The 17,504-nt window shown below is 39.2% G+C and overlaps 1 protein-coding gene across 1 annotated transcript in view; it reads left to right on the top strand.

Moving 5' to 3' along the window:
• Positions 1–17,504, top strand: part of Dok6 (docking protein 6) — a 456,129-nt gene that overhangs the window by 340,256 nt on the left and 98,369 nt on the right. The window contains exon 6 of the mRNA XM_021150966.2: positions 8,514–8,652. Coding sequence (XP_021006625.1) covers positions 8,514–8,652 — 139 coding nt within the window. The remainder of the gene's footprint in view (positions 1–8,513; positions 8,653–17,504) is intronic.

Below are 17,504 nucleotides of genomic sequence, written 5' to 3'. Positions count from 1 at the left end.
GATTTACTAAAGTTTCTTTAATGAATGTGGCTGCCTTTGTATTTGGAGCATAGATATTCAGGATTGATAGTTCCTCTTGGAGGATTTTACCTTTGATGAGTATGAAGTGTCCCTCCCTGTCTTTTTTAATGACTTTGGGTTGGAAGTCAATCTTATCAGATATTAGAATGGCTACTCCAGCTTGTTTCTTCATGCCATTTGCTTGGAGAATTGTTTTCCAGCCTTTCATTCTGAGGTAGTGTCTATCCTTTTCTCTGAGATGAGTTTCCTGTAAGCAGCAAAATGTTGGGTCTTGTTTGTGTAGCCAGTTTGTTAGTCTATGTCTTTTTATCGGGGAGTTGAGTCCATTGATATTAAGAGATATTAAGGAAAAGAAATTGGTGTTTCCTGTTATTTTTGATGTTAAAGTTGGCATTTTGTTCTTGTGGCTGTCTTCTTTTAGGTTTGTTGAGGGATTACCTTCTTGTTGTTTCTAGGGCGTGGTTCCTGTCCTTGTATTGGTTTTTTTCTGTTATTATCCTTTGAAGGGCTGGATTCGTGGAGAGATAATGTGTGAATTTGGTTTTGTCGTGGAATACTTTGGTTTCTCCATCTATGTTAATTGAGAGTTTGGCTGGGTATAGTAGCCTGGGCTGGAATTTGTGTTCTTTTAGTGTCTGTATAACATCTGTCCAGGATCTTCTGGCTTTCATAGTCTCTGGTGAAAAATCTGGTGTAATTCTGATAGGCTTGCCTTTATATGTTACTTGGCCTTTTTCTCTTACTGCTTTTAGTATTCTATCTTTATTTAGAGCATTTGTTGCTCTGATTATTATGTGTCGGGAGGTATTTCTTTTCTGATCCAGTCTATTTGGAGTTCTGTAGGCTTCTTGTATGTTCATGGGCATCTCTTTCTTTAGATTTGGGAAGTTTTCTTCTATAATTTTGTTGAAGATGTTTGCTGGTCCTTTGAGTTGAAAATCTTCATTCTCATCCACTCCTATTATCCGTAGGTTTGGTCTTCTCATTATGTCCTGTATTTCTTGGATGTTTTGAGTTAGGATCTTTTTGCATTTTCCATTTTCCTTGATTGTTGTGCCGATGTTCTCTATGGAATCTTCTGCACCTGAGATTCTCTCTTCCATCTCTTGTATTCTGTTGCTGATGCTTGCATCTATGGTTCCAGATTTCTTTCCTAGGGTTTCTATCTCCAGTGTTGCCTCATTTTGGGTTTTCTTTATTGTGTCTACTTCCCTTTTTAGGTCTAGTATGGTTTTGTTCATTTCCATCATCTGTTTGGATGTGTTTTCCTGTTTTTCTGTAAGGACTTCTACCTGTTTGATTATGTTATCATGTTTTTCTTTAAGGATTTGTAACTCTTTAGCAGTGTTCTCCTGCAATTCTTTAAGGGATTTTTGTGCTTCCTCTTTATTGTCTTCTTCCTTTTTAGCAGTGTTCTCCTGCATTTCTTTAAGTGTGTTATTAACGTCCTTCTTGAAGTCCTCTATCATCATCAGGAGATATGCTTTTAAATCCGTGTCTAGCTTTTCAGGTGTGTTGGGGTGCCCTGGACTGGGTGAAGTGGGGGTGCTGGGTTCTGATGATGGTGAGTGGTCTTGGTTTCTGTTAGTAAGATTATTACGTTTACCTTTCGCCATCTGGTAATCTCTGGGGTTAGTTGTTATCGTTGTCACTATTTAAAGATTGGAGCAGAAGCTGTGTTCCACTCACCAGCAGTCCCAAAATCCTGCGGCGGGGGTCGTGGGTAGCTGGCGGGTGTCAGGCAACCCTGCGCTCCCGCTACCCTGGCGCTGATCCGGCCGGGTGAGGCCTGTGGCCCTACTCAGGCTGGTTTCTGCTTCCCTAACTAATGCAGTCTCAGGTCCCGCGCAATTGGATTGGAGCAGAAGCTGTGCTCCCCTCACCAGAAGTCTTAAGATCCTGTGGCGGGTGTTGTGGGCAGTTGGCGAGTGTCAGCAGACCCTGCGCCCCAGCTGCTCAGGTGCTTTTCTGACCGGAAGAGGCTTGTGGCCCTGTGTGGGCTGGATTTCTCTCTCCCCAACCAGAGCAGTCTCAGGTCCTGCGTGATTGGACTGGAGCAGAAGCTGTGTTCCACTCACCAGCAGTCCCAAAATCCTGCGGCGGGGGTCGTGGGTAGCTGGCGGGTGTCAGGCAACCCTGCGCTCCCGCTACCCTGGCGCAGATCCGGCCGGGTGAGGCCTGTGGCCCTACTCAGGCCGGTTTCTGCTTCCCTAACTAATGCAGTCTCAGGTCCCGCTCAATTGGATTGGAGCAGAAGCTGTGTTCCACTCACCAGCAGTCCCAAAATCCTGCGGCGGGGGTCGTGGGTAGCTGGCGGGTGTCAGGCAACCCTGCGCTCCCGCTACCCTGGCGCTGATCCAGCCGGATGAGGCCTGTGGTCCTACTCAGGCCGGTTTCTGCTTCCCTAACTAATGCAGTCTCAGGTCCCGCGCAATTGGATTGGAGCAGAAGCTGTGCTCCCCTCACCAGAAGTCTTAAGATCCTGTGGCGGGTGTTGTGGGCAGTTGGCGAGTGTCAGCAGACCCTGCGCCCCAGCTGCTCAGGTGCTTTTCTGACCGGAAGAGGCTTGTGGCCCTGTGTGGGCCGGATTTCTCTCTCCCCAACCAGAGCAGTCTCAGGTTCCGCGTGATTGGACTGGAGCAGAAGCTGTGTTCCACTCACCAGCAGTCCCAAAATCCTGCGGCGGGGGTCGTGGGTAGCTGGCGGGTGTCAGGCAACCCTGCGCTCCCGCTACCCTGGCGCTGATCCAGCCGGATGAGGCCTGTGGTCCTACTCAGGCCGGTTTCTGCTTCCCTAACTAATGCAGTCTCAGGTCCCGCGCAATTGGATTGGAGCAGAAGCTGTGCTCCCCTCACCAGAAGTCTTAAGATCCTGTGGCGGGTGTTGTGGGCAGTTGGCGAGTGTCAGCAGACCCTGCGCCCCAGCTGCTCAGGTGCTTTTCTGACCGGAAGAGGCTTGTGGCCCTGTGTGGGCCGGATTTCTCTCTCCCCAACCAGAGCAGTCTCAGGTCCCGCGTGATTGGACTGGAGCAGAAGCTGTGTTCCACTCACCAGCAGTCCCAAAATCCTGCGGCGGGGGTCGTGGGTAGCTGGCGGGTGTCAGGCAACCCTGCGCTCCCGCTACCCTGGCGCTGATCCAGCCGGATGAGGCCTGTGGTCCTACTCAGGCCGGTTTCTGCTTCCCTAACTAATGCAGTCTCAGGTCCCGCGCAATTGGATTGGAGCAGAAGCTGTGCTCCCCTCACCAGAAGTCTTAAGATCCTGTGGCGGGTGTTGTGGGCAGTTGGCGAGTGTCAGCAGACCCTGCGCCCCAGCTGCTCCAAGTTTTATTTTTATTAATTTTTTCATTCAATATATTTTATCCTATTCCATTTTTATTAATTGGTTATTTTATTTATTTACAAATTCTCCTTTTCTGATCTTTCCTTCACAAACTCTCCATCATATTCTTAAAGCTTCATCTCTTTCCAGATTCTCTTTACTTCCTTCCAACTGCATGTTTTCTCTCTCTTCCTCTCAAAAAAATACCTAAAAGTTTGTCTATATTTATCTTTTTTATTAATTTTAAAGTTTACAAGATAATTGCTTTAATTATAACATTTCATATGCACTTATCATTGTTTTTGTTTGTTTGTTTTGTTTTGTTTTTCGAGACAGGGTTTCTCTGTGCAGTCCTGGCTGTCCTGGAACTCACTCTGTAAACCAGGCTGGCCTAGAACTCAGAAATCTGCCTGCTTCTGCCTCTCACGTGCTGGGATTACAGGCACACACCACCACTGCCCGACTTGTCATTGTATCTTACACATATTCGCACCCCTACAACTCTGCCTCATTTTTTCCATCTCACACAACCATCAACCTCCTCCTCTTCCAATTGTGAGAAAGATTAACATTTCAAAATCTCTACTTGAAAAGGAGGTACATTTTTTTTTTCTTATAGAAAAGAAAAGGATAGCACTGGCTACAGTTTGGTGATGGGGAGCTTTCCTCAGGAAATCTTTCATTGATACATTTTACACTAAGCCTATTTCTAACCTTGAGGTAACTACAAAAAGCAGGAATAAATTGTGTCACTTGTCATGTAGGTTCCTATGAACACACATAGTCACATAAGTTCTTAATACTACTTATTTATTAGGGCATAAGAGAAATGAAACTGATGGTTGTAATTTTGAGTCATTATAGAAGGTCTGATATAGGATAAAGATAGAGAAGTTTTCAGAAATGTCCTCAGGAAATTAAATCTAAAAACTATCCGTGTAGGGAAATCTCTGAAGTAGATTCTGATCATGTTACCATACCCTGACAACCCAGCACACACTACAGGTCTCAACATCATAATTTTCTATGAGTCTCACAAGACAAAGCGACTCCGTTCAATGTGGTTGATTACCATGCAACACAATTTTCTCTGAAGTGTGTACCTGTGAACTGCTACCAGAGAGACTCACCTCAGCCTTAACATTCAAGAGTTTGATAAAGTGCCCCCTGCGGACAGATTTCGTATCCCCTTTAGCATCAAGATATGGATCTAACCCAAGCCTCTTATAGAAGCAGAAGTAATATCAGTATAGGACTCTAGAGTTGGTGGCATAAATTTGGACCTTCAGGTTATGGCTGGTCATACACATTTATCTATGCAAACACAAGTTAAAGAATGTTTTGCTATAGCAGAAGTGTGAAAGGACATGTGATAGGACACATGATAAAGGAATATAAATATGATGCCACAGACAGTGGGAGCTTGAGCATTGGTTTGGTTTGTTCCTCCTAGCTATTCTTCACTAATGGCATGCATGTATTGATTCATCTTATGTTGCACTGCTGAGTTCTGCTTGTGGTGAAGCCAGAAAGAAACTCACCAAACAACTTCCCATAAGGTTCCTGAGGCTTTTCACAGCCTCCACTCAGTTTCTCAGTTTATTGATCTGTAGCTGCTAGGTCTTGTGTGATATCTGCCTGCCAAGAGGACTAGACTGAAACTGCTGATTCTTATTTGGTGTTTGCTATGGGACTGAATTGCTGATATCCTGACAATGAAGATTGGACTAGCCCCCAAAGAACTGTTTCTAAACAAGTCCATTTTCCCCATGTCCTAATAACTTTTCTCTTCCACCATCTCTGGTGGGTGGTGGTCTAGAGGAGACGTTAAACCCTTATTAAAGTAGGTTGGAACAGGACTGAAGCCCTGAGGGCCAGCAGAAAGAATAGAAACAGGTGACCTTAAGAAGTAGGAAGTAGAAGGACCCTCCAGAATGTATCAGCGATTTAGAAGGTGAGAGACTCAAAGGGAGGGACCTTAGATGAAATTCCCTACAATGGGGAGAGGGAACTTGTAGAGCCCACCTCCAGCAGAAAGACAGGGCATAAAGTGAGGGATGGAATTGCCATCCCACAGTCAAAAACTCTGACCTAGAATTGTTCCTGTCTGAAAGAAATGCAGAGACAAAGATGGAGAAAAACCAGAGGAAAAGAAGGTCCAGTGACAGACCCAAAGTGGGATCCAGCTCAAGAGAGGCCTCAAGGCCTGACACTATTACTGAGGCTATGGAGTGCTCACAAAAAGGGACCTAGCATGACTGCCCTTCGAAAGACCCAACAAGAAGCTGAAAGAGTCAGATGCAGATATTTGCACCCAACCAATGGACAGAAGCTGCTGACCCCTGTTATTGAATTGGGGAAAGACTGAAAGAAGCTGAGGAGGAGGGCACCCCTGTAAGAGGACCAGCAGTATCAATTAACCTGGACCCCTAAGTTCACTAAAACACTGGACCACCAAACAGACAGCATATGTCAGCTGATATGAGGCCCCCAATACATATACATCAGAGGACTGCAGGGAATGTGCTCATTCAGAGATGGTGCACCTAACCCTCAAGATACTGGAGGCCCCAGGGAGTTTAGAGGTCAGGTGGGGTTTAGGGTGGGGGCATCCATGTGGGGAGAAGGTGTGGGATGTGGAGCAGACAGAGGTGGATGGGAGATGAGGGGAGTTAAATATGGAGTGTAAAAAATAAATTAAAAATAAAATTAAATTAAAAGAAAAAATATGAAATAAAATTTAAAAAATAAAATAAAATAATTTCTAAAGCCAAAAATAAATGTAGGTTGGAAAAAATATATGCCTACAATCGTAGTTCGGGGTTAGGCCAATACATGCCATCCATTTTTTTCACCTTGTCACAAAATAACTGCATTCACTGAATGTCTTTAATTTAATGTCAAGTTGATGGAAATAGAGTCAGGACGCTCCAAAGCAATGAACATCCCTGCTTGAGCTCTTCCCATGTTAAGGAAAGAGTATGTTTAGATAAACAGGTTGAGTCTTGAACGTTCAAGTGAATCACATGGGACCTTGTTATTAAGATACAGATTACAATACAGGACCTGAATAATTTTTCAGTGGTACATGATTTGCTTTATTTGGGTACTCCTTTGAAAAGCAAGTTAAAGGCCATCTATGTTATTCATCCTTTTTCCTTGTTCTGTCCTGTAGTATTGGATTTCTACCATGACACTGTTTTGTTTGTTTGTTTGTTTTCCTTTTTTATTTAATATTTTCTTTATTTACATTTCAAATGTTATTCCCTTTCCCGGTTTCCCCCCCTCCAGGAAACCCCCTATCCCATTCTCCCTCCCCCTGCTTCTATGAGGGTGTTCCACGAAAGTTCCAAATACCATGACATTTTTTAAAAAGATAAGAAAAAGTCTACATTTCTGTTCCCTCTTCTTCAGACAGCACATGTTAAGACAAGGAGCCTTAAATTGCTCAAGTTAAAATGATTGACAAAAACAATAGGCATGAGCCTGTCATGTGAGAATATGAACCTTCACCTTGGTTGATATATTCACTGTGGAAAAGCAGTTCCTTGTAGTTAATTTTTCTTTAGATTTATAATACATTTAAATGCCATGTTCCTGGTTCAAAAGAAGTGAATGGGAACTATTTCTAAGATTAGGAAAACCCTCCTGTAAGCATTCAAAGTCCCCCACTGGGCAGAATTAAGACTCGGGAAGTAGACAGGCATCAGCACTTCACATCTCAATGACTGAGTATGAAATAACAATTTGTGTCTTCATTATCTCATTTCCTGAGGCTAATAAGCAGTGTTCTGTGCTTGACAATGAACAAACCCTCCACCTCAAACAAGATGTGCCCAAGAATTATCAATGGTTTTTCTGTGGCTTTTGCATTTCCAAATATCCCTGCATCAACAAAGATAGCTCATTTGTTTCACTTTGTGAAAACTCTTCATTTTTCCCCAAGACTTTCCATTTCACGCTGTGTGAATTTTATTAAGATCGCTTTCACAGAAACTAAGTACTGGTTGGATGGGGCCCGGAGGGATGGCAGTCACAGTCTGGGCAATGTCAGAAGTCTCTTGAGACATTTCCTTGCACTAAAATTCCCTTGGAGAATCATACAGAAGAATCCAAATTGTCCAATAGTTTGGCCTCATGAATATTTTGATGGTTTATCCTGTAAATCTATCAATGAGAATATCCAAAAATCAGCAGCATAAAAACCTAGCCAGTTCTTCATATCAGAGTAAGAATATCACATGAATATAGGGAATCTTCAGGTATGGTTAAAGCTGTGCTATAATAGCAATTAAAATAAGAATAATAAGAATTTGTGTTATAATTAACATGTACTAATAAAGCTGATTTGTAAATTTGTCTAATAATTTGTCAATGAAGATTGCCTAATCAAGTGATTATGATTAAATAATTGAAAATGAATTCATTTTGATATCTCTGTAAGAATTTATAGTAAGTTAAATATTGTTATATGTGTAACCTAAAGTACTAACTGCATTATACTTCTTTTAAATATTATATCATAATAGCATAACTGTTTATATCTTACAATCATATATCAACCCAGTCATTTATCTAGGGTAGATATTTATTCAATTACCTCTAAACTTTTCTTATTATTAGTTCCAAACTTTGTGATGAAAGAACCTAACAATTTTTAGCACTCTGAGTGTGCTAAACAGCATTGTAAACTGTTTCTTTACCAACTTTTTAACCTTTAAGATTGTATGAAGTGGTTTGATTATTCCTGTTTTGGAAATACATCACACAGAGACAGGCAGAGAACATCTTGTCTAAATTTACACCCCTGTTTTGGCAGAAACTATGTTAAAACCAAATATTCTTAAATTCAAATACAGTATGTATGACAGTCATTAAAACTCCTGTTCTTTGAGGTTAAAGTATTTAGTAGCTGTTTATGATAGTATGGAAACCTCAGCATGTAGATACCTGCACTGAGCATGCCAGTTTTAATGATCCAGAGCATTTCATTAAGTGGATTTCCCCCTCATGTACAACTTAGAGATGCATGCATTGGATGGATTTTCCAAGAATGAAATAGTATGGAGGAGGACACCTGAGGGTAAGGGTGTGTTTGATATGGAAACTGTTGACACACTTGAACCCACAGTGACCAACCTTTCTCTATCTCTTTTTTTTTTTTTTTCACAGAATGTGTGACACAGGAGAAGGACTATTCACTTTTCAAACAAGGGAAGGAGAAATGATCTATCAGAAGGTCCACTCTGCAACACTGGCTATAGCTGAGCAGCACGAAAGATTAATGCTAGAAATGGAGCAGAAGGCCCGGGTAAGTATCTATCCTATGTAATCTAATGCTTGTGAATGAATATACTAGTCCATTTGTATAATGTATAGTGCTAACCCATGCTCTGTCTCTGTTACCAAACCTGTGAATGAAAATCTCAGCTCTAGAATACCATGCATAATTTAACACAAAATTATTTTTTGCTAGGACTTAGAAGCCATGCTCTCCATACATATGTATGGGACCTGCTTCCTTGGTTACCTACCCAAAGCAGTGTGGATGGCTTAGAGAATAAGGCATGATTTGAACTTTGTTATTTATACTTCTTCCAGGTGTGCAGATTATCACAGAGGATTTTTAAGTACATTTTCATGAAAAAGTCAAGAATCATTTCAGTATACTACAATTATTGGTCATGAAACACAGCATCCTGTTTGGGTTCCAAACTCATTACTGCTTACAGACTGTACTCCTAGGATATTAAATCCTTAATATCCATTTAACTGCCAGGCACATACACACCATCAAGATAAACTTTATCTTATGATGGTAACAGAACATATAGGGTGTTTTTGAATACTTACCTTCCAATATCTGTGAAGAAAGCAAGCCATTCAGCCAAGATGTAGTGACAACTTATCATTCACACTCTTTCAAAGTTGTCCCACAATCTTGAGCCATTTTTTATAAATAAAATTTAATTCACTCAGTGGGGCTGCTGTGTTCTTATCAGAGTCTGGGCCAGACCTGAAGCAAGAGTCAGAGAGTTATCCCTAAAGACTTAAAAGATGACAGATGACGGGTACCTGTACAAGTTTAGATGGGCACTCTAAAGTTGCGGTGCCTTACATCTCTTTGAGTTTAGGATACTCAAACAATGGGCCTGTGAGACTCAACAATGGAATTCACCAATTCAAATGGAAGGAGATATTTTGATAAATTCCATATAAATTATACAGGTATGTTTCTAAAGATTAATGCTAGTAAAATCAAAGTACTTCCTATCTAGTCCATTCTTCAGAATAATAACACTTTTCTTAAATCAGTATGCCTGAACTTGATAACTTCTCAAGAACACTAAATTTTAAAACCATGGCAGAGACTTCCCCTCTCCTTTTTTTAATATACCTCCTCAACACACTCAAAGCTTTCCAACAAGAATGAAACAGCACTTCAATGCTCTGTGTGATTCCTATTTTCAATTTAAAACAATATAAAGTTATGTGTGAAAACTAGGCAAAAGTACAAAATGGAGGTGAAAATAAAACCCTCTAAGAAATAAAAATATATATACTAAAAACCAGAAAGATGACAGTGGTAATTGTTTTACTTTGTTATTGTTGTTTTGTTTTTGTTTTGCCTGTTTAGTTTTCATGCTGTGTGATATTCATATTTAAATGCTTATGCATCTTCATATGCTTTAAAATATTTTAAAAATGCTTTAAAGGATTAAGCAACCAAAGAATTGCATAGCAATGGATGCCCTAAACATAAGCATGCAAACAAACTGAAAGCAGTTACTTTCACCTTTTTAATGATATGTGATTTGTGGATTTACAGACTTGTGCAAAATAGAGTAAAAATAGTGTCTCAATGGTTATTTTTTTTAAAAGAAGGAATTCAATAGGACTTCTAATATCACATTGCTGTACAACCTGATTTTGCCATTATTAATAACATTTTTTTTATTTTGAAATGTGTCCATCATCTAGGTAGCGCCATATTTCTATTATCATTTAACAGAGCTTATGAGATAGTTCAGTAGGTAAAGGTGCTCTGTGTGAAGTCTGACAACCTGAGGTCAATCCTTGGAATCCACACGGTACAGGGAAAGAATTAACTCCTAAAATTTATCTTCTAACATCCATACATGTGTCATAACAGGGGCACACTTCTACACACTCATACACACACAAATGAACAAACAAATGTAAATTAAAGTGTTTTAATAAAACAATCTGATATCTAGAAAATTTTCAGCCATAGTGAATACAACTGTATATTTTCTATTAAGTAGTATTGAACATCAATTTTAAAAAAACACCTTCTAAATTGGTAAGACAATTAAAGATGTATATTTTTGTTTCTGTCACTGAAAATGATTATGAAGTAATTAATATTGACTAACTCAATTATAATGTTTTAATACAGGTTAACTACTTATTAACTGGCACAAGATCATTATGTACTTATTTGGTACTCAATGAACTGTATTGAATACAAGAGAAGAATTAGTTTCCTCTTTCAGGTTGTGTACAGTTTTGCAAGATTAAATAGTTTGTACTATTTAGAGTTGTATCAAGTCCCTTTACTTCTTGAAACACAAATGTCCCATGTCTTAAAGTAACTATGTATAAGATATCATGATCATGAAATTTTAAATAAATGGCAATAAGATATTTCCTTCGGTTATTCATGTTTTCATGTCAGTGGAGTCAAAGTGAGTTTCTGGATAATAAACTTCTTAGAAGCTTATCTCTGGGCTCTTCAGAGAGAATGCCCTCCATAGATAAGAGGGCTTCCTTCCACTGTTGCATCCACACTGCTCCTGAGCCCTGCCTGGCTGTAAAGAGGAGAAAGAACTCTGTAGAAATGGGGATATTAGGTAGTTTCAAATTTTTCTTTAGTTTTAAGACCCAAATATATTTTATACAGAAAGGGTTTTTTTTTTCCCACTAATAACAATGCTAAGTCCACCTCAGGAAGGGAGACTGAAATCAAATCAGAAAGTGGTTAGTGGATGAATAAAAAAAATTGTATTCTAGACACAGCTGGTCTGTTGTATAAATGAACTCATGTATATGACAGCAGGCACAAAATCTGAACAAGGTGAGGCCAGAGAAATCCCAGCATGGAGGTAGAAACCTGGGCATAAAATGGTGTACCTCACTTAGGAGCTATTGCTATTTGATAACTCATGGGACAGAAGCTATCAATTTACTTTTAGGTGTAGCCCTGGCAGATCTACCATGCTCTTGGACAGACCCCATTCCCAAAAGCATTTGAGCAACATAAGCTGGACCTGATGGATTAAAAAATAATCATGAAGAGATGTTGGCTTTTGTCGGAGGCCTTTTCTTCATCTAATGAGATGATCATTTTTCTTCTTGGTTGGTTTATATGGTGGAGTTTGTTTATTATTTATTTGTGGTGAAACACAAAGTTGAATGGGTAATGGTGAGAAGGTGGATATGGGAGGAGTTTGAGTCTAAATATGGTCTAGATATATTGTATAAAATGTTCAAAGAATTAATACAAATATATTTAAACACAAGAAGAATCTTGTTTAGGATTCATTGGAGAATTAAGTGAGGTAGTACATTTTAAACTGGAGCTGTTCTGATTACTAATATACAAATTATTTAATTTAGATATTTAAATAGAACATGTCTAGAATCCATTTTTATTCCATACATCACATTCTTCCTTCCAGACCTAGTGAAATTTAGCAAATTTCATTACTTAGAGATGCTCTGCTATCAAGATACCATATTGCCAAGAATGTTTGCCAAGAATGTTTGCCAAGAATGTGCCAGGAGTTACATTCCTTGTATAGAAGTCATTAATCAGAGTTTCATCCACACATCTTGTGTTCCAGCCTGTTGAATTTGAATACATATCTAACCATGATAGACAGGGAAGCCAAAAATATACCAAGATAACCAGACATATTTTGAAGGAGGGAGATCTCAGAGGGAGCAAGAGGAGGTGGGATGAAAAGACTTCCTTTTTAACTCTACTTTTTATGCTGTTAAGGATTATAGTCATAGTAAAATGCTGATGGTTTAAACGATAAATGAGAAATCATGCATAAAATAAAAAGTTTTCTGATACATTGTCAAAAATAAGTAAATTTTAAAAGGCATTGTGACTAGTAATTTCTAAACTTGTGAAATCACAGTTAACAAAAAAGCCAATTTTTGAAATCCCCTTCTACCAAGATGTATACTTTAACATTTTGTAAAAACCAAATTTCTAAGATGCTTTTTTTTCCTGAAATCTAATTTTTATGGTAATATTAAAGAAAAGATAAAATGATAGGGAAGTTAGCTTTTCAGTGAAGTCATTTCAAAAGCAGTAGAAACTGAATGAATTCACTCTTCTCCAGTTAGGCCTTACTACAGCACTTTGTAATCACCCATTGCTGCCCAGCTACGAAATGATGTTTTGTGTAAATAGTTACATGGACTGACATATCAGCATATAAATAGCATGTCAGACTCATGAGCAGTTGCAAGATCTGAAAAGCACTACACTACCATGTTGCATTAATTCCAAGAATACAGCTTTGGTTCTCTCTCTCTCTCACCCCTCCTCCTCCTCTTCTTCCTCCTCTCCCTCTTTCTCCTTCTCCTTCTAGTTCTCCTTCCCATCTTCATCATGTTAGCAGCTCTCACTCAAATGTTGGCCACTTTTGCCTGGCAAAACCAGTATTTTGTAGTGCTTGGTATGATGGTGTTCTTTCTTAAAATGGATAAAATTTTAGAACATATGAAATATAATGATAATTTTTATAACTAGCAAGCATACACTCATAACTTTTTTGAAAACACTAAATGGCCTCCCAGATGGGTTAGGTTCTTAGCATTTAAACTTCCATTGCAGGGTTCCTTGGACACATTCTAATAGATAATAGATGCAAAAAGAATTATTATCAGGAAAAAGATGAGGATTTTATACAGAAAAGTATATGAAGAAATTGGAGGAATCTTACTGTGGTCATATAGAGAAAAATTTTTTTAATTAGGTATTTCCTCATTTACATTTTCAATGCTATCCCAAAAGTCCCTCATACCCTCCACAAACTCCCCTACCCACCCACTCCCACTTCTTGGCCCTCGCATTCCCCTGTACTGAGACATATAAAATTTGCACGACCAATGGGCCTCTCTTTCCACTGATGGCCAGCTAGGCCATCTACTGATACATATGCAGCTAGAGACACGAGTACTGGGGGGTACTGGTTAGTTCATATTGTTGTTCCACCTATAGGGTTGCAGATCCCTTTAGCTCCTTGGATACTTTCTCTAGCTCCTCCATTGGAGGCCCTGTGATACATCCAATAGCTGACTGTGAGCATCCACTTCTGTGTTTGCTATATCCTGGCATAGTCTCACAAGAGACAGCTATATCAGGGTCCTTTCAGTAAAATCTTGCTAGTGTATGCAATGGTGTCTGCGATTGGAGGCTGATTATGGGATGGATCTCTGGATATGGTAGTCTCTAGATGGTCCATCCTTTTGTCTCAGCTCCAAACTTTGTCTCTGTAACTCTTTCCATGGGTGTTTTCTTCCCAATTCTAAGAAAGGGCAAAGTGTTCACACTTTGGTCTTCGTTCTTCCTGAGTTTCATGTGCTTTTTATCTTGTATCTTGGGTATTCTAAGTTTCTGGGCTAATATCCACTTATCAGTGAGTACATATCATTTGAGTTCTTTTGTGATTGGGTTACCTCACTCAGGATGATGCTCTCCAGGTCCATCCATTTGCCTAGGAATTTCATAAATTCATTCTTTTTAATAGCTGAGTAGTACTCCATTGTATAAATGTATCACATTTTCTGGATCCATTCCTCTGTTGAGGGGCATCTGGGTTGTTTCCAGCTTCTGGCTATTATAAATAAGGCTGCTATGAGCATAGTGGAGTATGTGTCTTTCTTACCAGTTGGAACATCTTCTGCATATATGCCCAGGAGAGGTATTGCGGGATCCTCCGGTGGTACTATGTCCAATTTTCTATGGAACCACCACACTGATTTCCAGAGTGGTTGTACAAGCTTGCAATCCCACCAGCAATGGAGGAATGTTTCTCTTTCTCCACATCCCCGCCAGCATCTGTTGTAACCTGAATTTTTGATCTTAGCCAATCTGACTAGTGTGAGGTGGAATCTCAGGATTGTTTTGATTTGCATTTTCCTGATGATTAAGGATGCTGAACACTTTTTCAGGTGCTTCTCAGTCATTCGGTATTCTTCAGTTGAGAATTATTTGTTTAGCTCTGAGCACCATTTTTTAATGGGGTTATTTGATTTTCTGGAGTTCACCTTCTTGAGTTCTTTATTTATATTGGATATTAGTTGCCTATCTGATTTAGGATAGGTAAAGATCCTTTCCCAATCTGTTGGTGGCCTTTTTGTCTTATTGACAGTGTCTTTTGCCTTACAGAAGCTTTGCTGTTTTATGAGGTCCCATTTGTCAATTCTCAATCTTACAGCACAAGCCATTGCTGTTCTATTCAGGAAATTTTCCCCTGTGCCCATATCTTTGAGGCTTTTCCCCACTTTCTCCTCTATAAGTTTCAGTGTCTCTGGTTTTATGTGGAGTTCCTTGATCCACTTAGATTTGACCTTAGTACAAGGATATGGGAATGGATCAATTCGCATTCTTCTACATGATAACCACCAGTTGTGCCAGCACCATTTGTTGAAAACGCTGTCTTTTTTCCACTGGATGGTTTTAGCTCCCTTGTCAAAGATCTAGTGACCATAAGTGTGTGGGTTCATTTCTAGGTCTTCAATTCTATTCCACTGGTCTACTTCTCTGTTGATATATCAGTACCATGCAGTTTTTATCACAATTGTACCTAAAGTACAGCTTTAGGTCAGGCATGGTGATTCTACCAGAGGTTCTTTTATCTTTGAGAAGAATTTTTGCTATCCTAGGTTTTTTGTTATTCCAGATGAATTTGGAGATTGCTGTTTCTAATTCGTTGAAGAATTGAGTTGGAATTTTTGGGGGATTGCATTGAATCTGTAGATTGCTTTGGCAAGATAGCCATTTTTACTATATTGATCCTCCCAATTCATGAGCATGGGAGATCTTTCCATCTTCTGAGAGCTTCTTTAATTTCTTTCTTCAGAGAATTGAAGTTCTTTTCATACAGATCTTTCACTTCCTTTGTTAGAGTCACACCAAGATATTTTATATTATTTGTGACTATTGAGAAGGGTGTTGTTTCCCTAATTTCTTTCTCAGCCTGTTTATTCTTTGTGTAGAAAAAGTCCATTGACTTGTTTGAGTTAATTTTATATCAAGCTACTTCACCAAAGCTGTTTATCAGGTTTAGGAGTTCTCTGGTGGAATTTTTAGGGTCACTTATATATACTATCATATCATCTGCACAAAGTGATATTTTGACTTCTTCCTTTCCAATTCATATCCCCTTGATCTCCTTTTGTTGTTGAATTGCTCTGGTTAGGACAATTCAAGTACAAAGTTGAATAGGTAGGGAGAAAGTGGGAAGCCTTGTCTAGTCCCTGATTTTAGTGGGATTGCTTCCAGCTTCTCACCATTTACTTTGATGTTGGCTACTGTTTTGCTTTACACTGCTTTTATCATGTTTAGGTATGGGCCTTGAATTCCTGATCTTTCCAAGACTTTTATCATGAATGGCTGTTGGATTTTGTCAAATGCTTTCTCAGCATCTAACGAGATGATCATGTGGTACAATGTACAATGTTGAATAGGTATGGAGAAAGTGGACAGCCTTGTCTAGTCCCCGATTTTAGAGGGATTGCTTCAAGCTTCTCACCATTTACTTTGATGTTGGCTACTGGTTTGCTGTAGATTGCTTTTATCATGTTTAGGTATGGGCCTTGAATTCCTGATCTTTCCAAGACTTTTATCATGAATGGGTGTTGGATCTTGTCAAATGTTTTTTCGGCATCTAACGAGATGACCATGTGGTTTTTGTCTTTGAATTTGTTTATATACTGGATTACGTTGATGGATTTCCATATAATAAACCATCCCTGCATCCCTGGAATGAAACCTACTTGATCAGGATAGATGATTGTTTTAATGTGTTCTTGGATTCGGTTAGCGAGAATTTAATTGAGTATTTTTGCATCGATATTCATAAGGGAAATTGGTCTAAAGTTCTCTATTTTTGTTGGATCTTTCTGTGGTTTAGGTATCAGAGTAATTGTGGCTTCATAGAATGAATTGGGTAGAGTACCTTCTGCTTCTATTTTGTGGAATAGTTTGTGCATAACTGGAATTAGATCTTCTTTGAAGGTCTGATAGAACTCTGCACTAAACCCATCTGGTCCTGGGCTTTTTTTGGTTGGGAGGCAATTAATGGCTGCTTCTATTTCTTTAGGGGATATGGGACTGTTTAGATCATTAACTTGATCCTGATTTATCTTTGGTACCTGGTATCTGTCTAGAAATTTGTCCATTTCATCCAGGTTTTCCAGTTTTGTTGAATATAGCCTTTTGTAGAAGGATCCGATGGTGTTTTGGATTTCTTCAGGATCTGTTGTTATGTCTCCCTTTTCATTTCTGATTTCGTTAATTAGGATGCTGTCCCTGTGCCCTCTAGTGAGTCTATACAGAACATCTTTAACTGATATCTCTGGATACAGTCACAAAAGCTTTAAAAACTCCAAAAATATATGCATATACACGAGGTAAATGATGTCTAATAAAACCAAATCACGATCTAGAGAAATGGCTCATTATTTAAGAGCACTTAGTACTCTTGCAGAAGACCAGAGTTTAGTTTACAGCACCAACAAATGCTTATAACTCCAGCTCCAGGAACTCTGAGGCTCCCTTTAGGTCTCCATGAGTACTCACATATGCATGCACAAATCTATCTACCTCTGTAAATAGCCTCACCCTAGAAGTACTATGTAGAGCTTGGCAATAACCCCTACCCTAGATAGTTAGAATGAAAGCATAGATTCCTTGATAACTAAGGGAATCCTAATTCATAAATAGGCTAACAAAGAGAAATTAGCTTTTTGCATAAGTGGGATAAATGCTGTTCCAAGCTTTTAGCATGCATGAACATTACTTAAATAAAGTACTGTATATTTAAAGTTTTAAAGGAGCAAAATTGCAATGTAAAACAACAGTGAACTTCAGTATTTAGTATGTGTTCATCAGCATTC

The sequence above is a fragment of the Mus caroli genome, unplaced genomic scaffold (assembly GCF_978045245.1).
Source record: "Mus caroli unplaced genomic scaffold, Mus_caroli_1 scaffold_19, whole genome shotgun sequence".
NCBI lineage: Eukaryota > Metazoa > Chordata > Mammalia > Rodentia > Muridae > Mus > Mus caroli.
The sequence above is the reverse complement of the archived record's forward strand: the minus strand, read 5'-3'. Positions and strand labels throughout refer to the sequence as shown.